We start from the raw sequence: 25,437 nt of genomic DNA, 5'->3' as shown, positions 1-25,437 counted from the left end.
GCATAGGGCACCATAATTGGTAGGGACGGGGCAAGGTGCAGCATGTCTTTAGCTCCCACTGAAGTCAAAATAGAGTGGGTCAAATGCACGCTTCTCCTCGCCCCCTCCCCCGCCAAAGGGGTGTCCATATCCTTATCTTCTATAGGGTTTAAGGGGAAGCTAATAAAGCACAGTCACAGCTACTGCTCATGTGCAGGCCTCTGACTTCACTCAAGGTTCCTTTCATCATCAATTCCTTGCTTCCTTCAGTGCCACAAGGCCCACACAGGGTTAGCCTTGCACCAGAGATCCACAGCACATGTTGGAGGCAGGGAGCTTTTCAGCTACGTAACCCTATTAAGTACATCCATCAAAGGAGAGGTGAGAACAGGAAGGAACCTCACCACCTTTGCTGGCATTTGGGGTATATAACCACTGCCCCAAATTGCTTGGAATATCAGACACCTGCGTGAGTGTGTGATTATATCACCCTCTGCTGGCTACAGCCTGCAGAACAAATAAAACCCTATTAAAACAAATAAATTCTTCTTCCGCTCACATGATAGTGACCTGCGTTTTTGGAAATAGGAGGTCCTGAAGTCAATCTCTGCTGAGAAGGGTTGTGAGATCCTTAAACTGACCAGGATCTTTTACAGAGGGCAGTAAAATAGGAAGAAAAGGCCACAGGGCATACTTTCCAAATTATCATTTAGCTGGGCAATCAAAACCAGCATTGTTCCTGATTCTATCCTTTTCTAGGAAGCTCCAATGTGGAGCGAGAAGATGTCCCTACTAACCTGGTGAAAGACATCCGCAATTATTTCCAAATCAGCCCTGAATATTTCTCCATGCTTCTGGTTGGCAAAGATGGAAACGTCAAATCCTGGTACCCTTCCCCAATGTGGTCCATGGTGATCGTGTACGATTTGATCGATTCCATGCAGCTCCGGCGACAGGAAATGGCAATTCAACAATCACTTGGCATGCGATGCCCAGAAGACGAGTATGGTGGGTATGGTTACCATAGCTATCACCAGGGATACCAGGAAGGATACCAAGATGACTACCGTCACCATGAAAGTTACCACCATGGATACCCATACTAAAAAGAGCAACTTAACCTTTGACTGCTGCCTCTTGCCTGCATCCTAATAGCTGTTCAAGCCGCAAGTGGCCAGACATGGAAATTCTTCTCAAGCCACCTAAATGCCCATGCCTCTTTCTTACAGTATTCAGTCAAGGGCCTACATAAACATTGCATTTGCCGTTTTGAAAATCCACAAGCCTTTACAGTGAAATATTTCAAACCAGTAGAACTGATGCTTTTAAGAAGTAAAGACTCCTTTATATTTTTTAACCCCTGTAACCAGAGGGCATCACCAGTTGCAGTTTGTTTGTATTAAACAAAAAAACAAAACCAAAAAAACAAAAACAAAAAATCTTTCCTCCACAGACCTCATACTGTAGCCAGGACACAAACTGTACAATAGACATTGTAACACTTTTTTATATATATTTTTTTTCAAGGAGAAAAACAAAGCATATTTATTGGAAAGTGAGAATTTTGTATCATGCTGATGAACAGACACAGAGGATCACATGCCAGGACTTTCCCGAGGAAGGAGATTTTAGGAAAGAAGTGTGGGGCAGGTTCTCTTTTATAATAATTTTTTTAAAACCCTTTCAAAAATGCCTTCTCTAAAATGACTGCATCTCTTTTATAACGGATCAGCTTTGTCCTTAGCTGAGTTTCATCCATAACCTACCAAAATGCCACCTTAAGGGTTGCTAAAGGATTTGATACAATGCAGCAGAAAAAGCTCTGAACAACAAATCTTGCTGCATGTCACTTTATGTCTTTAGCTGGGGTTTTTGCTCTATGAGACAATTAAATCCATCCTAGCTACAGCTCTGCTTAAGCCAGAGCTGCAAGCTAGCAGGGTTCAAATTCTAGGTGGCTGAAAAAAATTGAATGTTGGCAGAAAAGGAAGACATTTCTCAAAAATATTTGTGAACATTTTTACTTGCTTTTCAACCAGCAATTTCTAATAACATTTTGGTGAAAATTCCATCTCTGGAGCCAGATAGATATTTTGACAAAAATTTTCATCTAAATTTCAAATTCCTTCTCCGCCTTCCCCCCACTCCCCAACAAAGGACAATTATTTTATACAAAAATGTTTATGAAAATTTGGACCTGCTTATTCAGCTAGCTCTGCTTCTGCTATGGTTTCTCTAACTAGCATGCCCACTGTTTTTTTTTTTTTGAGAACTATACTAGTCACACTATGCCATAGGCAATAACTCCTGGGTACCAATCTTTTATCCTATTGTTTTGTAACATACAGTTTAAAAATATGAACTCCACCCTAGTCAAGGAAACTGTGTTAGAATATAGGAGCTTCAAAAATTAATTCATAGAGAGCTCTAACCAACTCCCATTCAAATCAATGGGAAGGAATCTATCTACTCATTTTAATGAGAGTTGAATCAGGTCTTTAACCCTTAAGGGTCTTGCAGCAAGATTCAGGAATATCCCAATGAGAAGGCCTCATGCAGGATGGAAGGCACATCTAGGTGACCTTTAACCTCACTGATTATACGGAAACTTGGTATCTTGATACACATCCCACCCATCACCCTTAGGGACACATTTGGAAAAGGATTCTTATCAATGGTCAGAGCCACAGGGTAGAAACACGCAGGAGCCAAAGTACAACCCACAGTGTGACATTAAGCAAGTAGTTGGAAATCTTTGTCCCCCCAGATGAGAACTAAATTCAGTAAAACAAGGACTTCACTGAAAACCAGGTGTTTTCCTTAGAAACCATCTCAAAAGTCCAACCTTGTATGCTAGTTCTGGGTAGGGTGACCAGATGTCCCAATTTTATAGGGACAGTCCTGAAATTCGGGGCTTTTTCTTATATAGGCGCCTATTACCTCTGAGCCCCTGTATCGCTTTTTCACACTTCCTATCTGGTCACCCTAGTTCTAGGTCACCCTGATAAGCACAGGAAGAGTGAAACACACTGCCAGAAAGCGCAACTCGCTTCTGAAGCAGGCTTCCCTCAGCACCAGGATTTCCAGCCACCTTCTGGAGCAGGCTTTCCTCAGTGCCATGAGGCCTAGTCACCATGGAGCTAGTGTGACACTCACACCCAGATCCTCAAAGGTCGGTAGGTGCTTAACCTGTTCAAATCAATGGGAGTTAGGTGCCTAAATATCTTTGAGGATCTGGGTCTCCCTTCCTAGGTAGGGAATGGTGATTGGGGCTTGCTGGTGAAGGATGGCCCTGGAAGAAGCCATCTTGAAAAGACTGTTTACTTTGTAACTTCTATCTTTCAAGTTGGCTGCTGCCTGCAGCAATTCAGCCGCTGAAATGGAGGGGGAAGAGAATTTTTTTAAAAAAGGCAAGAAGGAATGATAAAAAATGAGCCAGATTGAAGCAAGTCTTAGAGGAAAGTGTGTGACTCCTATGGCTCATGGTAAGAAAATAAGTGCTGATTGCCTTAGTGCAAAACGGTCAGCTGCTTAACCGTCTTGGCCTAAGGCAGAAGCAGGATAAGATACACCAGATGTTTCTCTAACCCTTACATCCTTTAGATGAAAGACAACACCATTTTAAGGAGATTTCTCAGTCATTTAAAACATTTCCATGTCTTTGTATTTTTGCAATGACTCTAAACAAACGCACAGTAAATCACGCTGTAAAACATGAGTTAGCGGAAAGGTCCAGTGTTGGGGTCGGGGAGAAGGAACTTAACATGCCAAAACAAATGGAAAAGTTCAACCAAATAGGCAAGATCCTGAGAATTTAAAATTGTGTATGCACCAGACGCTGACCTGTCACTCTATGGGTTTAGCACTGAAGTCGAGATAGGTATGTGGCTGTCAATGTATAGAGACTGGTCCAAACAAACTCTGCATCTGAACACCTGCAAGATTTAGGATTTTTCTTAACATGGATCTAAATTTTGGTGCTGACCCCTATCTCTAAGAGACCAAACCTAACTCCCCTTTCTGAGCAACTTGAAATGTTGAGGGATGGGGTTTGATATCCAGAGCAGGTCTGAATTTTGCAGCCCATCTCTCTTTTATCAAGTCCCCTGGGCAGAAAACTTTGTTAACCTGGAACTAAGGTTGAAATGATCTATCCCATTGTCAGCCAAAAAAACCCTTAAGAGAACAATGTACCTTTCTCAAAAAAAAAAAAAACCACCCCCCAAACATTAGAAAGCTGGAAACTTCCAAATTAAGGCTCCACTTTACCAAAAACAAAACTAGCCCCAAACTGTTGAAAGTATGTTGTTAGTCTCACAACCAACCTTAACGCTGCCCTTCTGTAGCACCATTCTGAGAACAAGCAGAAACTGAGACATGCTTAGCTATCCATCATGCAGGTATATTAAGTTCATATTTCTATGCCTGTTAATGAAACAATTCTTCATGGTAGATAGAGAATGATGTTTTGGAGTTTCTGGATGTTTGCAGGATTCCTAGAATTTTGGGTCGTTTTTCCTCTGGCCGTCTCCTATCACCAATGCTGTTGTGTTGGATTCACAATACTGATGAAATTTACTAAAGGAAACACTATTTTCATATGTTTTTTTTAAAGAAAAAGAAACAAAAACCTCTCAACTTCAAAGCGCTGCCTACGCAGCTATGTTTAGTGCACTAGGTGCAAGTCCAAGGCTGTCGACCAGGGCTGGGATGCTCACTGCCACAGACAGTGTAGATGTCTCCTAAATAACACTGCTTGGAATGGTCTTCAGACATAATGCTCTCTGCCCAATTTATTTGTTAGAGGCCATGTAGCAGAAGCCAATGTTCTGCTCAGCCGTTGTTCTCTTAAAACACTCTGTTGTCATTTGTGAGAAAAGCATTGTGGAGGATGGTATTCACACCATTTCTGGGTGGGAGTCAATGTTCCTATTGCTGCACAGACGAGGTAGGTCTCCCTCCCATTAGTAAGTTTTCTACTTCTCTCTCTCCAGTTCAAGAGAGCCTCACTAAGGGCCCCATCCAGCTCTCCTGAAGTTAATGGAAAGACTTCCTCAAGAGTTGGATTGGGCCCTAGTATCCCGAAGTCCAGCCCTTCCTTGGAGAGGTGCAGACACATGGGTTGGTGTATCTCCACAGTTACATACCTGATGTCTCCATATGGTTAGATCTGGTGTAGATACATCAAGCATTGAAGCATCATTCAATTTTCTTACAGATTTTTCAACCAAGATTTTAGGATGTGGCAAGGCCTCTCCATCTCGCCGGACTCTGCACTTCCTTCTCTTGCAGTGGCGGGGCCTGGGTTAAGCCAGCCCCACTTTAAACAGTGTTTGTCCTCCCCCTCTGTGTTCTCTTATCCATTCTTCCAAAGTAGGCCTCAGGACAGAACCAAGGACGGTTCCTCCAGCAAACAAAAAGGAACCACTTTACAAACACAAAGCAAAAGGGGAATACCTTTGCTCTGTGTGTGTGTCCTGCTATTGACCCCAGGATGTCAGTCCTTCCCCTAAACAGGCAATCCGCTTTGGGGGTTTCCCGCGGTAGGGAGGAGAGCAGCCTCTCACCCTGGAGAAGCCGGAGGTAACCCCTTCGCAGTTTATAGGAAAAAAGGCCTTTGCCTTCCATGCTGGATAGAGAGCCTGAGGATATCCACCAGAGAGCACCTATTGCCCTGGGATCTCCTGATGATGTGCAAGAATACACTGAAATGGTCAAGAAGCATTCAGCCAAGTGAAATAGCTGCAGTACAAAGAAGTGCGTTACAATTGGACCAAACATACTGTGAAGTACTACTGACTTAAGCTATTGTAGGAAAGCAAGAGAACCATATTTTCATTGTGTTTATCCAAAAGTAAACGTTAATATGTGCAACAAAAATGCATTTTTTCAATGTGGCATTAAAAGCAAAACTTTGAGGGGAAAAAATGACTCTCTTGCAGCTGCCCAGCTTAACTTTGTCACGTGGGGAACTTGGAAAAATAATACCTAGCTCTTATATAGCACTTTTCATCAGCAGGTTTCAAAGTGCTTTACAAAGGTCAGTATCGTTATCTCCACTTTACAGATGGCATAACTGAGGCATAGGGAGGGGACACAACTTGCCCAAAGTCACCTAACATGTCAGTGGCAGAGCTGGGAATTGAACCCAGGTCTCCTGAGTGCCACTCCATCCTCTAGCCATTAGACTATACTGCCACCACTACACTAAGCACACTTTATAAAGTTCAGAAATGGCTTCTCTCCATCTCATTTGTCTTCAGACAGAAATCTCAGGTAGGGAGGCCAAAAGTGTGGTTTTGGAGACCGTTTGAACTGGTTTGATGTTCAGTCTCTAGAGGTGTTGGGCTGATTTATATGCTCAGACTTTGCATGTTAGAAAACTCTCTGGAAAAGTTTATGTAAAACCTGTCACTCTCCTTTAAATGAAATATAATCTAAAGCTAATAGTTCCATATGTTGTTCTTGGAAATATCGTTCTAAGGTTGACAGCTATCATGTTTGCAAAAGACAGGAAACTCAGGCACATACTGTATACTGCAAAGATGCATGTAATGGAAAGCAATGAACTGTGTCTTAAAGCAACTGAAATGTTAACAGTTACGGTGTTTTTTGCATTAATGGTTTCCCTTCCCAAAACAGGTCATCGCCCATCAATGAAAATATGCATCTGGAAACTGCATTTAAATGTGTTTTCCTGTTACATTCTGTACAGGTTAAAGCAGGCAGGATTCTCTCTCTGTTAACAAGCTAAGATAAAAGTATAGAAAACTTGAGTCTGGTTATGAAGTTTCACATCTATGTGTTACTTAGAAAGTAATGGCTAATAAATAAATCAACCATAATTTGTGAGTTTTTGTCTGACTCTTTTTAAAATACGCTAGAGAAAGGGCACTGCTCCCCTCAGGAGGAACATTTTAAAAAGTGAGGAACTAGAATACTACTTTTACATGCACACTGCTTTTCATCCAAGCTTCTCAAAATGCTTTAACAACTATTAAGACCTAGATTCCTAGACAGTAGCCGGGACTGTACACTTATATAAGGAAGTAAGAGAAAGAGGTAAGTCGCCATCCTCCTGATAGCCCCCTGCATGGGCTACCCAGACCCTGGGTCCAAGGATGCGGAGACAAGGGGTCTTACACACCTACTTACTCCCCTCCCAGAGCAGCAACCGGGAGTCTGACTCTACACTCTCAATGTACTGGCCAGAAGAGCTGAGCCAGCACAGCGTGGTGGGTAGTAACTTGTTGCCGGCATACACTAGCAGCAAATTATTCTCCACCACAGGATGGGGCAAATAGGGAAGGAACAGTGGCCCCCTGACACACAATTCCTTTCCAAGGATGGCTCAGCAACATGCCAAGGGACCTAATTTAATCCCTAGTTAAGCCTCAAAACATCCCAGTGCAATAGGCAAGAGAGAGCTAAGGAGCACCTCATCCACAGCTGGGGTGGACCATGGTTGCTGATTAGCTGTAGAGGGCAGGAAGCCGTACCCATTGAAATTGAAGGGGAGCGGGGGAGAAAATCAAACCTTATTCTGAGAAGTGAAATAAGAAAACTAACATGATGACTATTCGGCGAGAAATCCATTGAAGCCTTCAGAAACCTGCAGGCTGACATTAGCTTAGGGGTGTGGTTAGGGGATTTTGGCCATTTCTAATAGGTTCCTCTCCCAAATTATGGTTTGATGATTTCCTACCTTTAACAACTGTAACCCCTTCTCTGGCTTTCCAAAAAGCTGCTCTGAATCTCTCATTCCTCCAGGAACAGTGTGGCACTCACCTCTCGCGAGCGCCCCCTGGCTGAGTGTGTGATTGTGTTGGGTCTTCGCTGACTCAGCCCTCCGGCCGAGTCTCACACACACAGTCTGTCTCAGGGCCTTGTCCTGGTGGAGTCCCAGCAGCCAGCCCAGGGCACCATCCACTCTCCTCCACCTCTATCAAGGAACTGAACTCGCTCTGGCCCAGCACCTCTTTGTACACTAGCCTGCTGGGCCCAGAGTGGCTACTTCCCAACCAGCCACTCTAGGCAGCTTGGAGGACCTCTCTACTGCCGTATAGTGGAGAGGGGTGTGGCAGGGCCACAAGGCCTCCAGCAGGGGGCCTCAGGGCCTAGCCCACAGCATCTCTCTCACCCTCAGATCCGTCCAAGCACTTTCTTGTTTTGCATGCAAAGAGTTTAAATAGACGGACTTACCTAAAATGGTTCGTGTACGGGAGGGTCCTATGATGACGTAAAAGAACCTGGATAGACAATAGAATGAGTCCAAGTAAACCACCTTTGACTTGATATTAGTTGTGCAGGCCTCTCAAGTGCCTTTGTCTTCACCTTCAAGGCTCTTCATTACTGCATCCCATCTACCAATCTGCAACTGCTCTTTAAATAGCATGGGCTGGAATAAAGTACCACAAGGGGGTACTAACCCTTTATTGCTCCCAGCTTTAGCGGTTTAAAATCAAGCATTTTACCACTGAGGTGAATTAGACATGCAATTCAGGAGCTGACTGCTGCAGCAGTTGGAGGGCCAACACCAAGTACAACTTGACAGGTATTGGCACAACTGGAGGTTGGATATCACACTTGATGGACCAATGAACTGATCAAGCGTGGCAGAGGGTATACATTAATAAGCTAGAGAACACATTGCCCCATGAATTTTGGAGCACAAGTTCAAAGGCAGGATTTCCTTCAGCCCACTGAGAAACTCTGCAGCAGCACACGTGGGAGCCCAGAGCTAGCTGCCTGCGCTGGGAGCTGCGGTTTTCCTGTAAAGCCTGTTTGCGTCGCTCTGAGTTTCTAGCTTGAAAATGGATAGGTGCATCTGGGCATCTGTTTTGGAATTGTGAAGTAGTTGGGGGCTGGGGGCACCAGGTGTGTGTTTGTGCACTGGGCTCAGCTGCAGCTGTGAAGTGCGGTGGCTTTGCCTGTCTCATCAGGAGTTTGGGGTGTGTTAAGAAAGTTGAGGTGGGTGGGCTGTCAGTCTCACTTCAGAAAAGAGGAGGAGTGTGTATTTATAAGATGTTGTCAACTCAAATTTGGTCCAGAGTTTAGTCTTTGTGAAAACTAAGTTCCTTCAACACCCAAGAATAGTATAAATCAGTGATGCTCAGGCCTCAGTGGTTCAGGAGCCAAATTAGCCATCAACATAAGCCAAAAGAGCCACAATAGTGTCACTTCATTGTTTCATTTACTGTAATATTTATTCATATTTGAACACAAGGGAAATACTTTTATTCACACAGTAGATAAGTTAATAATTTAGTGCAAGTTGATAACATAATTGGTCAATAACATAATAAAAGCATCCTGATTGGTTAATAATTAAATCACATAGTGTTTTAATATCATGTTCTTCAAAGAGCTGCTGCTGCACACTCTGGCATAGCTTAACGATGGAGCACAGATCATTAAATAACCCTTTAAGAAATAGTTTTGTGAGGAATTATACAGTGGATGTTTCCACTGTGAAAGATACTTCCTAGAAGGGAAAAAATTATAGCTTCTTTTCCCTACTAATTTGACTCTACTTCTTCTAAAAATTTTTCTTCTTCTTCTTTCAAGTTTATCTGAACTATATGGACCCCATTTCCCATCCCCAGATTTTCTTCCAGCAAAATTTCATCACCCATCACCCAGAAACCCTACATAGCTAAGAGATTATACTTAAATCGCTTACCTTACAGAAACAACCAAATGTCATTATGTACTGCACCCTATCTCATGCTGCAGCTGTCAAATGTTCTAGGGTCATTGACAATACACTGTGTTTCTGTTTTTATTTAAAAGCTCTAGTGGCAACGGAGAGAAAAGGAATATTGTAACTCTAGTTTGCTGCCCCCTCTATGAAACCATGAATATACCTCAAACAAGAAAGAACTTGTGATGCAATCATTTCATAATGAACTTTAGTTTATTCAGGCTTGTTTTACAATTAGGTATAATAAATTACATGTAAAACAACACCTATTTACAAAGCAGTCATATACCATAGGCACCAGTACATATGAAAACAGCAGTCTCACACAGAATGCAATATAATGGTGAGTTGCTGAAATCAACAGGCCTTATTCTGCTCTCAGTTACACCAGCATACATAAGGAGGAACTCCACTGAAGCCAATAGTTACATAGGCATAAAATTGGGGTAAAGTCAGAATCTGGACCATGGTCAAGCCACACATTCTTTATTCACATTCAAGAGCTGCACCTGTAATAGGGAATACATCCCTAACCCAAATGGTATGTTTGAAAGGATACTGTCAGGTTAAAAATGATGAGCCAAATTCAAAGGGGCTCTCCAATTAAGCTGCGTTTACAGGTGCTTTGTATGGCCAGTGTCAAAAAGCAGCTGAAACACAGGAGTGAATTTAGCCTTATATTTAAAAATCAAAACACAAGTGTTCTTATCTTCTTAGTAACAGCTTAGATTACTGAAACACATTGAAGTGTCTGTATAGTTTTTTACTGTTCTAAGGACTGCACAAACATTCAATAATTAATCCTCAGAACACACCTATGAGGTAGGTAACAGTATTATCTCTATATTACAAATGAGGAAACTCAGGGAGGAAGCTGAAATGGCTGAGGCAAGGTGACTAGCTGAAGCAGTGGAAGAAAAAGGATTAGACTCAGGAGTTGCTGAGTCCGCCAGATCATGCTGCATGGAATAAAACATTTTCAAAACTGAACAGACTTTTCACCATTTCTCTCAGCTTGGACAATGATAGTAGACTTTCAAATTACCCTACAGTTTCTAGTCAATTTCACGGTCAGGCTCACAGAATCATCAAAATGTAGGACTGGAAGGGACCTCAATAGGTCATCTAGTCCAGCCCCTACACGGAGGCATGACTAAGTATTATCTAGACCATCCCACACACTAGCGCAGTTTTGTAGCATCTGGGCTGCAAACAATGCAGAAAAATGTTGGTCTAAACAGAACCTAGTCATCTGATTTTTTTTTTTTTTTTTTTTTTTTAAAGACTATGGAAATATTTCTCAGGGTTTTGGTTTTTTAAAGCTTGTTTTTACAAAAAAAAATCTAAATTTTGGGCCAAGTTTATCTTTTTAAATTTAAAACGCTGTATTTACAGATATGGTGAAATGCACTTACAGTGAATTTGGACATAAGGTAACTACTTTTATAGTAAAAGGAACAGGAGTACTTGTGGCACCTTAGAGACTAACAAATTTATTTGAGCATAAGCTTTCGTGAGCTACAGCTCACTACATCGGATGCATCCAATGCAGTGAGCTGTAGCTCACAAAAGCTTATGCTCAAATAAATTTGTTAGCCTCTAAGGTGCCACAAGTACTCCTGTTCTTTTTGCGGATACAGACTAATATGGCTGCTACTCTGAAACTTACTTTTATAGTGAACTAGAATGAAAATCCCTGGTGTCTTGTGATGGGCAAACTGCAATTCCAGGTAGAGTACGAATGAAATTACTTCACCAAAGGAAAGTATACGAATCCTCTGTTTATTTAAAAGCTTGTATTTCTGAATATCAGGAAAGCGTCTCTGCCACGGTGCAACACTAATCACATTGCCAAAAAACCAGAACGTATTTATAACTGGGTATAATGTTCCACAGGACACACAGGAGCAGCAACACCTGCAAATCACTGCAGAAATGAGGAAACTCATTCTGCAGCTGTGGAATCATCCCTCAATCAAACTGCAGAAGGGTGCATGATACCAAAGAACATGTAGCCCTGGAAATAAGAATACCTAGCACTTATATAATGCTTCACATCTTTAAAGCACTTTACAAATGTTAGGGGCCCATTCAATGGGACTATTCTCAACTGAGTCAGGATCATTTATTTGAGGTTTACAGGATCAGGCCCTTCACCATTGAGAATTATCATCATCTTCATACAACCCTAGCGTACGGTAGACAAACATGTACAGTTAAGGACATCAAGTGTTCTGGATTATTATACATAATACAGCACCCATGTGACCCAGATCATTAAGCTAGGGCAAAACCTTCCTCTAATATCACTTTTATTATCAGTTTATCAGCACTGGAATTAACTGCTGATTTACACTAGTGTGAGAAGAGAAAAAGACCCTTAATATAAAAGGCTCGAACTGATAATTCTCTAGTTTTCCTTGTCAACTTCTGAAATCCAATGGGCTTTACTCATTTTTTCTCATCTGACATCCCAGCCCCAAACCTGGACACACCCTATTCTGATCTTGGAGCTGCGTTTTATTTGCACAACTTAAAAACACAATACAAATCCTCTGGAATCACAAAACCATCCGAACAGTTTTAACTGTTGCACTCAGAAAAAAGAGACTATCCCATATTTTAAAATGATAACACTGTTCTCTTGGAGAATACCCAGCACTCAGTTGCACAAGCTCATGCTAGAAGGCATCTTCATCTGTATCAATGTCACTGTTTGCTTTCGTCAGTCTCTCAAGTTCCTCTCCATCCTACAGGAGCCGAAAAATGGAGGGGAAGAAGATATTAACAGCATTAGCAAATTTTCTTCTTGTTGTGATTGATTTTACAAATGTGACTACATGTGTTATTTACTGTTAAATATCACCCTGGAATAGAACTGTGCAGAATTCCAAGGAAACACTGACCCTCCTTTTTCTGGGATAAATGACGTTTCCCAGGACTAAATACAGACAGTGCCCTCTGCTGCTCACAGACCATAAATATATTCTAAATACTGCAGACTTATTTCTCAGTTCACCTGAATGTGAAGTCTGGGAGCAAGCCCCTTCCCCACAAAGATTTTCCTAGATTCTAAGCATCTGGATCTTTGTTCATAGAAGAACAGAAATTATAGCAGGAGGCTGGAGGAACTGATTCATGAGGAAGGGGCAACTACCATGTTGAAAAATCTTACATTAAAAATATCCTTACCTGAGTTTCTTTAAAAAAAAAAATCTTACCTGAATTTCTTAAAACATCTTAGACTGTTAAAACTGAAAATTTTTTAAATATCTAATTTATTTTCCTCCCATTTATGCTGTATGTTTACTTTCTGCATTTAGCTGAACCTAGGCTGTGAAAATAGACTAGGCAAATCCCCTGTATAATGCTGGGATATTTGGGTTTGATGGGGTATTTGTTTGCAAATGCTAAATGTTAAATCAAGCCGAGATGGCTGAAGGATCATCTGAGGTCAGAGCAGAGAGGTAAAGCTTCAGCCAGACCTCAGGAAACAAGAGGAAGCTACACACAGAAGTATGGAGCTAAAACAAGGATTTATTTACAAGACTGAGATTGATCTTGTGTCATTTAAATGAAAGTGACAATTTGGTTGAATTATGAGTCCACCCACAAGTGTAGTGAACTATGAACGGCCAATTGGGTAAAAAGTCTACAAGAGAGGGAGTCAGAGACATGAGCATTTCAAAGCCTTACCCCGCTGGATCGCTCCCAGATCTCACTGAGGAGTTTGTTCCTCTCCTGCTGAGTGGCATATTCCAGGCCTTGATGTTTGCTGGCATTGTAGATAAATATGGACAGAAGCACCACGGGTGCTTCCAAGAAGAAGTCCAGAGAAGGCTTGAAGTCAAAGATGACAATGGACACGATGGTGATGATCACAGTGGTGATCTGCGCAGTCAGGACGTGGAACATATTGTCTCGGAACTTCAGGATGAAGGCCACGGACAGCCCCAGGAAGGCAGTGACAAAAATGAGTGCTACAGAGAACACATTGTGGCCATAAAAGAAGCCACAGTACTCTATCTGCCAATAATTCTCAGAGCGCAGGCCCAGCATCAGCCCATTGAACAGCACCCCGAAGACATACAGCTTACTATTCTGCACAAAGATACTTTCATTGAGCTGGTCCCCTTCCTTCAGGATCTTTTCATTATAGATGTTGGCCAAAGCAGAGATGAAACACTGCACTATTATCAGCAGATGGCCCAAGCCGAGGCGGAGAGGTTTCAGTGCTCCTGCAGTGGTAGCAGTGACATTCCACTTGAAGCTGGAAAAGAACCCGGTTACCGTACAGTTGTCTCCTCCTGAGCACTCCTCCTCTGGCCTGGTGTATTGAAGGCAGTGATTAGATGAGCTGAAAAACATGTCATGATGAAACCCGTGTGTGACCAAGCTGTGCTGACTGCTTCCAGTCCCTGCAGTCAGAGCTATGATGGACAGGAACAAAATCAGTACAGATGCCCACTGCACCCAGGAGAACTGCCGTCTGTGTGGAGACAAAAAACCCCAAACCTTTAGAGTACAGGGACAGGTGTTCAGCATCTTGAAAACAAGTGACACATGGCATGAGGAAAACCTCCACACCACAGGCAAACCCAGAGAGAGAGGGTGAAATCTCAGCTCCACTGAGCAGATAAAATTCCCATTAACTTCAAAGAGGCAAGTGCCTCCCCCAGCTGCCTATGAGGAGCCAAGGGAGTTCCTCCATGACTCACAATGGAGACACAATTACAATACAATAATGATTCTATCTATTACAGAAGAATGAAGGACTGAGACAAATTTGCTGAAATTTAAACTTGTGGTTCCAATTAAGCTAAGTATTTCATACCTACCATAACACTTAAACCACTAAGCCATTATTCTTGCTTGTAAGCCAAAGACTACAGAAAATACAGAGTATTAAAAATACTATAGTCTTCATGTGGAGAGAAAGAATCCAGCATAACTTCCCCAATGTTTTATTTGCTTTCATAGCTACTTACTTTAGCACTATCCTGAATAGGAGTGCTGTTGTTATAATGATAAAATTTGAGAACAATACAGCCATGGCCTAGAAAAAGAGGACAGGAAAAAAATTACTATCGAGACAGAATCTGACCAAGAAAAATCAACTCACAGTGTTCATCTGTCAGAAGACCCCATAGCAAAAAGTGATCATATTGGGACTGACCTTTCACTCAGGGCGAAATTCGCTCTTGCAAGGCGGAACCACACAAGACCCTAAATGACTTGCCAGTTCCACATTAATGGCTTAAGTGGTGCACAGAACCCTTGCTAGGGTTTTCCGCAATGGGGCAGATTTCACCCTGGGCTAAACAGAGTTGGAAAAACTTCCACCAACTTCAGTGGAATCAAGCACTTTGGGCAAATAAATTTCCCTCACAGGCATGAGTTAGATTTTTAATACATAGAATATTCAGTCATTTAAATTGTGGTGTGCATTCAGATTTTTCTTTGCTGTTTGTACTTTGAGATTGTATAAAGACATTAATGGTAGGAGCCATATGGGGGGACAGGACCCGGAATCCACCTTCAAAGCAAACAGATATGCTGAGCTCAAGAAAGGAGGAGGAAGGACCAAGTCTTGCATCACTTTGAAGTCATTCAACCCTACCTCTAAATCAGGAAGGAAGTACATAATGCAGAAAGATTCTCTCTCATCTGGAAGCTACAAAACAGGATCCGATGGGCAGATGGATGGAAGGGATTAATAGAAATGGTCCTTGTGTACAGGACAGCCTTAGACAGATCAACTGCAGGACCATGAAACCCCAACTAGCAAACCTCCAACAAGAGAGAGACTCGCATCATTTCAGTGCTATGTTATTTGGTCTGTGTATACTTACTGGTTGGAGGTTGGACAAAACATAGAAAACAATCAGGTTATCCAAAAAGTACAGAAAGGCTGGAATTGACCACTTCATGTAGTTACAAAACTCCCTCCAGGAGGTACATCCAAATTCACTATATGAACGTCCCTCTAAAAGAAAAGGGGAAAAAAATCAGTCAGTAAAATGAACTTGATTAGAATGATGGAAATCTGTGTGAAAGACTTTCCCAGTTGATGGAAATGTGTTTTAATCCCCATCTTACAGGATAGCAATTGCTTTTTTTTGTTTGTTTTAAAGCAAATGTAGCGTTTGATGAATGGTGTCAGAATGACAGCCCTGGAGACCTTACTCTTCCATTAATCCACAGGAGATACACAACACAAACAAAGACAGCGCTAGCTTCCCCATACTCTCTTGTCAATCTGCCTTAACTGAGCACCTAAAGCAACAACCTCGAAGGAGAGGAGTTCAGTCTCCACAGTCATTTGGTCTTCTGCCTCAGCAGAGAGACCATCAAGAAGGCTGGTGGTCCTTTTGCACGATACTGACTAGGAACTAGGATGAGACTGCCCATCCTTATTGATGCCTAAAGAATGACAGTCAGATAGAAATGACTTTTGCTGACTACTGAGCATGCCTAGATTTGAAACAATAACCAAGATGTAAGAGACCTGCATATATACCACCTAAAGTACAGTAGCACTTTACAGACAAAAAGACAGTCTCTGTTCCCAGAGAGCTTACAATCTAAATGAAGATATGGCATAAAAAAAAAAGACAAAACAAAACAGAGAGCAAGGAAGGAGAGAAGATGCAAGATTACACATGGTTTGTAAGCTCTTTATGGCAGGGATCACCTTTTTGTTCTGGGTTTGTATAGCATCTAGCATGCTGGGATCCTGGTCCATGACGGGGGTGCCTACATGATACGATAATACAAATTAAAAAAAAAATTACATGTGCTTAAATGTTCAGGGGATGTGTAATTTAAACATAGTGTAACTTTAAAAATGAATAGCAGTGAGTGTGGGGATGAGAGGAACAGGAGAAAAAGAGATGTGTTTAAAGGCTCAAAAGGGGAAGGAAAGGGGAAGGTCAATGGAGGAAACTGAGGTGGTAATGAGCTTCCCCTCAAACTATATTAGATTTGAGGGGAGAAAGTCTGGAAGAGAAATGTACCCTTAAGCAATCTTAATCAATAGTCATTAGAATGCAGGGGTGTGTCATTTTTTCCCCCGCGATCTGACTACACTTTATTCCCAAATCAAAGAATTAAATTGCTTAGTAAAAGCTTGTAAAGCACTTTGGAATGACAGGTGATCTGTCCAGGAAATATACTGAAGGAGGAAAACAGCAGTATCTAACATGCAGTAGGTAGAAAACCTTCACTGGCAGGGATATGGACTGGATGACCTAATATGTCTTTCCACCTCTAGATCATTATCAGTGTGGACATTTGCCTATAAAGGCTTTAATTCTTTAAATGTGAACTTTAAAAAACAGCATTTATTTACTAAGCACGTGAAAAAGGACACACAAGCACTGACATGTGTCATCCTCATCTTCTGTGACAGGGGAGCTGGAAATTCTACTCAGCTGACACTGACAGGTAGTGACATACCAACTACACTGTTCAGGCTGATAGCCCAACTCTTTCATGTGTGAGCCTTCAAGTAAATGCACGTAGCAGACATGTCACAGTGGCTTCTGGGTCAAACGTACTGATTGTTATATATATATTTTGATACCAAGTGGATTATGAGGAAAAAGGTCAATCTACTACAGTTAGGAAATCAACCCATTTTGAAAGACATGCCAGTTTTATCTACCCTTTTCATACAGTAGCTTGTTGGGTGCTACAGTTACGTGTGAAAAAAAAATATTCAGTTTGGTTTGCTTTTTAAAACACGGGCTGTGCACTGAATTTATGATCTACCTGAACCTGGCTTTTTCATTAACATTTGTGGAAATCAGTATTTCACTCAAGTTCCTTTTCAGTCTTTATTACAAAATGGTAGAAGTCGCAAAAGGCTATCGTTCTCTCCTGTACAAAAGTATCAGTCTTCTACTATTTTGCTTTATGAAATGGTAAGTTTGACCACTGATCTTTTTCACTTTATGAAGAAGCTACAGAGAGGCTGAGTAGAAAAGAAGGAAATGCAATCAACAATAATTTACTATTCTCTTGTGCCTTTCCTACGAGTTTCTCCAAGAGCTTTATAAACATTAAACAAGCCTTACAAAACTTACACTGGAAAAACTGGAGAACAGAGTAGTTGAGGGATTTGTTCAAAGTATACAGTGATGGAGCCAAGGAGTAGAACAAGAAATTCTCATTTCCAATTCTACGCTTGAACCACAGGACCACTCCCTTCCTTCTAAGGTTGAAGAATACTGTATCTAACAAACTACAGGGAGAATTTTGCTTGACAGAATATAGTTACCTAAAATGAAATTCAGGCAGATCACCATAAAATCTTTAATGACCACAAGTGATCAGAAACTGATGTCTCACCTGAAGAAAAGAAAGAAAAAAAAAAGTACCCCAAACACCATGCATTCTGCTGGGACACTGAATCAGCATCGACTCAGAAGGAAGAGTATAGCCTACTGAATCACTGAGACAGAGGCTCCTGGGCAAAGGATCCCCTGTTTTTTTGCAAACAACTCACCTCAGACCTGACAAACTCACTACCGCAAACATGTTTTACAGGGTAATTATCCATAAATAGTAATATATAAAGGTATCTATGGAAAGCTTGTAACTTGTCAAGATTCATAACCATTGCAATATGCCTATATGGGCAATATTTAAGAAACAACGTAGTTATACTGAAAGTATGCTTTATGGACTTGGAGCAGAGTAAGTCACCAGGGGAGAATGTGTCTCTGTGATGGCTCATTCAAACAGGAAGGAGATGTCACCCCCTGTCCTGGTTAGCCAGTGATGAAGGTTCAATTGTCTAGCCTTGGTCCCTCTCAAGATTTTCAATGAAAAACCATCAGAGGTAACTGCAAACCATCAAAACCACTTGGAGGTAAAAAAAGAAACACTACAACAGACAGAGAATTACCCTGCCTACGAATAGAGACAAAAGATTGTTTCAGTATAACGCAGAGCATGGAGAAATACTCTATATACTTCTACTGAGGAGGAAACATCTTGAGGTGCAGGAGTGTTCAGGAGTATATGAAAAATTAGATCCTGATCTGTGAAACCAGCCAGATCAGCCACTGACTATAATACTTAATTTTTTTTATGGGGGGGCGGGGAGGAGGGAGACAGGGGGAACCTACTTTTTTAGATAGGAAAGGTAATTATTAATTAACTTAGACCCAGGTTCACCCGTTAGGATTTTGCTTTGTATTTTAACCATTTGTTTCCACCACACTCTCGTTTCCAGTGGAACATCTATTCTTTCTTAAATTAATCTTCTTTTAAAGTGCTCGTTAAGTGCTGTACATTATATAGGGGAGAGGATTTAAGGTAAAACTGGTAAACTGCAGTACACTGTGCCTTTGGGGGCAAAGGTTCTGGGATCTCTGAGAATAGCTAGTGTCAGGAGCTGGATATCACAGGGGAACTCTCAAAGGGACTGAGGGACCAGGGTGCACCTACTGTTAATGTGAAAGGTAAAGACAGGGCTGGCACAGCTCAGAGGAGAGTGCTTCAGTGGCTGACAGGCTAGGGAGCTGATGCCTAGCTCGGCACAGGCAAGACTCCCTCAAGCTGGAGCCAGAGGGTAATAAGACGACTCAGTCCTGGGTATCGCGAGAGCCATAACAGTCACCATCAGCACTTTTTACAGCTTTAGGTAACCAAGCCTAATCCTGGCTTAGCTGATAAGATCTGAAGAGATCAGAGACCCAGGGCTTGTCTTCACTTCAGAGTTAACTCAAGTTATAACTTGAGTGTTCCCTCTAGCTCTAGACCTATCCATACACAAAAACCCTTCAGTACAGCATGATAGCGCTTTTAACTTGAGTTGGCTGCCTGTCAAGGTGTACAGACTATGGGTATGTCTACACTACAGAGACTAATCCAGCATAAGTATACCAGCACAGTCCCATAGTGCAGACACAGTCTACGTCAATAGAAGGGTTTTTTCTGTTAGCGTACGAATACCACCTCCACAAATAATGTCAGCTACACTGATGGAAGCACTGTCAATATAGCTGAATCTACAGTGGGGTCTATGCCAATATAAATTCCATGTGTAGACTAACGCTACAGCTTGAGTTTGTCAGCTGCTAACACAATCATTCTGTGCTGCTTATACAATTGCTCTGTACTATTTCATAGTGTAACCTCCGTCACTCAAGCTACACGAACTCAAGAGAGTTAATCGAGTACAGAGTGTAACTCAAGTTACCACTTCAAATAGGCTCCCCATTACCACTGCAAATAGGCTCCACCATGGTACACCACGTGTATAGTACAATTACTGGTTTCAGAGTAACAGCCGTGTTAGTCTGTATTCGCAAAAAGAAAAGGAGTACTTGTGGCACCTTAGAGACTAACCAATTTATTAGAGCATAAGCTTTCGTGAGCTACAGCTCACTTCATCAGATGCAAGGAAGATGATGTCTGTCTGTATCTGTACAAGTTTTTTCATGCAGTTGATAGATTTCCACTCCATACGGCTAAATGCAGTGCCTTGCATAATGACAGGTTTCAGAGTAACAGCCGTGTTAGTCTGTATTCGCAAAAAGAAAAGGAGTACTTGTGGCACCTTAGAGACTAACCAATTTATTAGAGCATAAGCTTTCGTGAGCTACAGCTCAATTACTGTACATTTGAATCCATCATACAAGAGCAGAGGAATGTCAAATATAAGGTGAACATTTCCTAACAGATTTTAAACCATATGAACTTACCCTTTGCTGTTATCCAGAGTGCCATTGTCATACATAGCACCAATTTAACTAGCTCAGAGCACACATTCACAGTTGCCGGAAGGTAATCGTATTTGTTATCTGTGAAATTCAGCAAAATTATTATAGCAAATAAACAGTCATACTCCTCCAACTTTTCCAATCGCATTTAGAGCGACAGAAAGCACAATTCCATGAGAACCACTTAAATGCATCAATTAAAAAGTTTTGACCAGGGCCCATAAACAACGCACACTTTGTAAGTTAAGATTATGTTCATGACCTTAATTATAAATACTCCATATTTTCAATGGCACACAACTTCTTGAACATTTCATTTTCCAGGCTGAAGTTTTCCATGCTTGGTCTCAAACTCACAAATTTGAATTCTTCAGGAAAAGCTGAGTACAATTAGTTCAGCCATTGCTACCGAAAGATGAAAAATCATACTTTCCCAATTTAAGTAAATTTGAGCTTTGCTCCCACAAAACAAAACAACTGACAATTTTACAAGTTTGAGGTTGTTAAATTGGCTAACACTTCAAGGATTAGGCCCTTTCATTGTTAGCCAGAATTGTAAGTAAGTATTTAATTTAATTGTAAGTATTTAAAATCTGTTTCACACATACTCTCTGTCAGTTTTTACTAAAGTTGGCAGCCACAATACTATATAGTAACAAAAGGCCTGATCCTGAAAGACTGACTTCTGTGGGAGTTGAGGGCACAGCACCTTCCAATATCAGGCACATCAGGGCTAAAAAGAAGGTTTTCAGCATAGAAAAAACTCTCTTTGCTGACAGATTCCAATGCACAACAACATCATCATCATCTAGCTCTTATATCACTTTTGTCATCAGTAGATCTGAAAGAGCTTTAAATGAAAGAGGTACCATACCCCCATTTTACAGATGCACAGACTTGCCCAAGGTTACCCAGCAGATCAGTTGCAGAATGAGGAATAGAATCCAGGTCTACCGAGTCCAGTGCTCTATCCACTATCAAGGGGTTCTCATAACAATTTTTTTGGTGGCCTCAGAGTGTGGCCACCAACTTGCTGGTGGCTGCTCTGAAAATTTTTCCTAAAATTTTTAATTAACTTTATAAAAACAAATAAATATGCACAGGTACATGTCCAAATCATTGCAATCTATATAGGGTGTTTTCTTTTTACAGACCCAATAATAAAAATAGTGTACAGTTGTCTCTATTCTTTATTGGACCTAAACAGAATAGAACACAAATAAGATGTTTTGAACATTCTTCTCATTTTTCTTATTGTTTCTGTTGCTTTTTTTGTTGCCCCCCCTTTTTTTTTAAAGACTTGTTAGCTACTGTGTGTGCTGTGAAAAGTGATATTAACAAACATACAAATATCACTTTTCACAACAGACTTACTCAGCCCCGGCAAGCCCAGGGACAAATTAAGCCTTGGATGGGGAGGTAGGTACAGAGGCAGCAGGGGCCACGGGTGATGGGGCACTGGGAGAGGCAGTGAGAGGCGAAGGCAATGGGGCGATGAGCTTGGGGCCAGAGCCCATCACCACGCACCCAGGGAATTGAGCCTGAAGCCCCAGGCCCAGGTGACAGAGCCCGAAGCCCCGTGATTGGAGCCTGCCACCCGAGGGCTGAAGCCCGTTCCCACTGCCCCGGGGAAGGTGAGGAACTCACTGGCTGCCTATTCCTCCAGCTTGTGTCTCTCCGGAGGGGGGCAGGGCCCAACCACTCCTGGTAGCCCCTGGGGAGGGGGTGCTGCTTTGCACCCACCCTGCCCCCCCATCACGGCCCAGGAGGCTGTGGCCTCAAGAAAAGCCCCCAGTGGCCGCATGCGGCCACAGTGGCTACATTTGAGAAACACTACACTAGACCACACTGCTCCCCCAGAAACAAAATCTGTACTAAAACATTTATGCTCCTAACAAATCTTCAGGTGAAAGGCAAGGATAAACATATGGCTTGAATGGGACAACAAACCTCGTAAATATATTTGCAATAGAGTGATTTAATCTCAGCATCTACATTGTTTTACCCCAAGTAGAAAACTCTAATTTCTGCACGTAATACATTATATATTAAACATCCGACCTTACCTTCATTGGTGGAATATTTCATCAGGAGAATACGACTTGAGCCCAACGTAACAAATGCTCCTCCTAGCAGGAAGGTGTACAAGGCTGACTTGGAGCACCATAGAGACGGGTTGCAGCACTTGGTCTCCATTCTGCTGTCTGGATGTCAATGCCCTTTGGACAACAAAATGAAAATATCTTGCACACGTATTTTCAGACGCTGATAAGCGATATCTAAGCACACATGATTTTACTGCTTTCTGGAGCCCTATCATAGTTTCATTCTATTGCTGCTTTGGAAAATCGCTGAGCAGCAGCAAAAGAGATACACAACATGCACCGAATGCTCCAGTGGAAGACCCAAAAAAGCAATGCTGGGAGAGGGATGTGTTTGTACAATGCTGAATAACTATTAAACGAATGGCATACTTTGGTATCTACCTGTTCTTTTATGACGTCACATTTAAAAACCAATTTGCTTAGTCTCATGTGCTGAAACAGGATCTCATTCATTTCCACAGAGTCCAACTAGAGTAGTCCAAACCCCTACACAAACCTCTCAGTCTCACTAACAACACAGGTTTCAGAGTAACAGCCGTGTTAGTCTGTATTCGCAAAAAGAAAAGGAGGACTTGTGGCACCTTAGAGACGAACCAATTTATTTGAGCATAAGCTTTCGTGAGCTACAGCTCACTTCATCGGATGCACCAATATGCTCAAATGAATTGGTTCGTCTCTAAGGTGCCACAAGTCCTCCTTTTCTCTTTCCACTAACAACATATATTAACACGATCAAGACTTATTTTTACTAGAATTGAGTTACCTGAAGCACCGAGATTAAGAAACAAGAATGCAAGACAGAAACCCTCTCCTGTTTCTTACGGGCGCAGCTGCGAAGACACAGAGCAGGGGAAGCCCCAGACTTTGTTTCACGAAGAGCCAAGCCGGCAAACGGCCCGGAGCAGGTGTCGGTAGGGACGAGGCTGCAGGTGCCCGGAACGTGGGTAGAGAGACGTGGCACGAGCAGGCGCCCGGCCCGGCGCTCACCCTAGCGAGCTGCTCCCGGCGGCCGCCCTGCTGCAGTACAGACGGGAGGCGCCGCCGGCGGCCCGGCCACCCCCGCGGGGCGCCAGAGGGGAGCGCCGAGCCCCGGCTGCCCGGACATGCGGCCAACGCCGATCGCCGCGGACCGAAGCCAGGGGCGCTTCCCGCGCGAGACCCGGGCCAGGGGAGCCGGCTGCTCTGGGCTGACGCGGGGCGCGCGCGCGCTCACGCGCCAAGGCAGCCCCGCCCCCGCAGCGCCGCTCCCCAGGGCTCCCGCGCCGGCCCCGCCACCACGTCCGACGCCGCATCGCGGGCCCCTCGGCACGTGCCCTCACCGCTCCCAGACCCCGCCCCTCCCCGTCCTGAGCTCACCAGGCGGCGGAAGCTCCCTCGCCCAGCATTACCACTCAGACACGCACGCGCAGTGACAGACAGTTAGCGGCCCGGCCCGGCCCTTGCTGCTTAGTCACGTGTTAGGGGAACCACCCACCCCCATACAGTCATGTGATTCCTCCCCCGTGCAACCTATTGCGCACGTCCTTTCTCCTCTTCCTTATCCGCCTGTCTACGCGTGCGCGCAGGGAAACGGCCTCCTCACGTGCGCATGCGCGTTCTGGGCTCCAGCCGGCAATCTGCCGCGCAAGCATAAACCTGTGAGCGGAGCCTTCCCTTCTCTAGGCTTCTGTGTCACGTGCGTGGGGGGGGGGGGGTGTGGGGAAAACTGGTCATGTGACTCCGGCTGGCTGCGGGCGCTGCTGAAGGCTTGAGGCGCGAGCGGGGCTGTGGGCGTTAGGGACCCTCGCGCGCGCGCCGGCAGGATGCAGAACGTCATCAACACGGTGAAGGGGAAGGCGCTGGAGGTGGCCGAGTACCTCACGCCCGTGCTCAAGGTACCGGCCCGGTGGCGCCGCCGCCCCCCCCCCCCGAGCGGAGGGGGTGGGCCCGGAGCTGCCTGCTCCGGTCGGACCCGCCTGCTCCGGTCGGACCCCTCCACCCCCACTCCCGGGGGCGGTTCTCGCGGCGGCGCAGCCCGCTCGTGTCTTGTCCCAGCCAGAGCCGCGAAGCGGACCCCAGCCGGCTCCGTCCGCTGGGCAGCCTCTGCCCGCGCCGCCTTCCCGCAGGGAGCCGGTGGCGGCCGCAGCCCGGGACACTGGCAGCCGCCCGGCCTGCCCCCGAAGCTAGGCAGCAGGTGGGCAGGGGGGTGCTTTGCCCTCGGGTGCTGGCTCACCGGGCTGGGCGATGGCCGTTCTGGTGCCGGTGTAGCCGTGTTGGGTAGGGGCGTGACTGTTCTGCACCGAGATGTTTACGCTAGGGGTTGTACTCGCCTAGGTGCAGTTTCATGGGAGGAAAGGTGCCTTTAGGGTGACCAGCTGTCCCGGTGTCATCAGCACCATCCTGATATTAGGGGCTTTGTCTAATACACAGCTGTACCTTCCTCGTCTCCTCCCAAAAAATTGTCCTGTTTTTCCACACTTACTATCTGGTCACCCTAGGTGACTTGTACTACGATAGCTTGTTCTCCTTCCTTTATAGAAAAAAATGCTGATCTAAGCACCTGAGTATAACAGAGTCCACATTCCGGGGAGGGTGGTGGGATGATTGTACCACTCTTATCATACTGGTGTAGTTCAAGCAGTACAATTTTTGTGCGTAGGCAAGGCCTTTAAATAAGGCTATGTCTACATAGTAGCTAAACCACTGCAGCTGACCTGTGCCTGTGTGGGTATCCAGTTGCTGTGTGAGACCTAGCCCAATACTTGCCAAACCCTTGTAGCTCGTGCAACTACTTCTGTCTACTTCTGTGCTTTATGTAGCTGTAACGCATGCAGGTACTTCTCTCCCGTTAGTTCTTTGTTACATGTAGCTGTCGTACTACAAAGTATTCTTGCCTCTATTGTTAATAATCCCTTGTATTAAAACTGATTATTTTTTT

At 43.6% G+C, this 25,437-nt stretch overlaps 3 protein-coding genes across 6 annotated transcripts in view; 2 read left to right on the top strand and 1 right to left on the bottom strand.

Annotated features, from left to right (window-relative positions):
- CCDC80 (coiled-coil domain containing 80) overlaps positions 1-6,831 on the top strand; it is a 32,656-nt gene extending 25,825 nt beyond the window's left edge. The window contains exon 8 of the mRNA XM_073308314.1: positions 739-6,831. Within this exon, the coding sequence (XP_073164415.1) occupies positions 739-1,085 (347 nt within the window). The 3' untranslated portion in view covers positions 1,086-6,831. The remainder of the gene's footprint in view (positions 1-738) is intronic.
- A 3,045-nt stretch (positions 6,832-9,876) lies between these two features.
- On the bottom strand, positions 9,877-23,959 carry SLC35A5 (solute carrier family 35 member A5). Of its 4 annotated transcripts, none has more exons than XM_073308266.1 (7): positions 23,877-23,959; positions 22,482-22,634; positions 20,398-20,496; positions 15,535-15,668; positions 14,671-14,738; positions 13,379-14,171; positions 9,877-12,432 (listed from the first exon to the last, which is right to left on the bottom strand). In XM_073308266.1, the coding sequence occupies exons 2-7, from the start codon at positions 22,609-22,611 to the stop codon at positions 12,364-12,366; spliced, it is 1,293 nt and encodes a 430-aa protein (XP_073164367.1). In that variant the 5' UTR covers positions 22,612-22,634; positions 23,877-23,959; the 3' UTR covers positions 9,877-12,363. The 4 variants fall into 4 exon arrangements, with proteins under 4 accessions (XP_073164367.1, XP_073164359.1, XP_073164388.1 ...); XM_073308258.1 differs by lacking the exon at positions 23,877-23,959 and adding an exon at positions 23,284-23,783; XM_073308287.1 differs by lacking the exon at positions 23,877-23,959 and adding an exon at positions 16,377-16,438 and having other exon boundaries at positions 22,482-22,571.
- A 249-nt stretch (positions 23,960-24,208) lies between these two features.
- The window catches only part of ATG3 (autophagy related 3), a 31,566-nt gene continuing 30,337 nt past the window's right edge, over positions 24,209-25,437 (top strand). Inside the window, exon 1 of the mRNA XM_073308301.1 lies at positions 24,209-24,394. Coding sequence (XP_073164402.1) covers positions 24,323-24,394 — 72 coding nt within the window. The 5' untranslated portion in view covers positions 24,209-24,322. The remainder of the gene's footprint in view (positions 24,395-25,437) is intronic.

This window comes from Lepidochelys kempii, chromosome 1, assembly GCF_965140265.1.
Source record: "Lepidochelys kempii isolate rLepKem1 chromosome 1, rLepKem1.hap2, whole genome shotgun sequence".
In the NCBI taxonomy this organism is placed as follows: domain Eukaryota; kingdom Metazoa; phylum Chordata; order Testudines; family Cheloniidae; genus Lepidochelys; species Lepidochelys kempii.
Note: the sequence above shows the minus strand (reverse complement) of the source record. Positions and strands in the feature narration are given on the sequence as shown.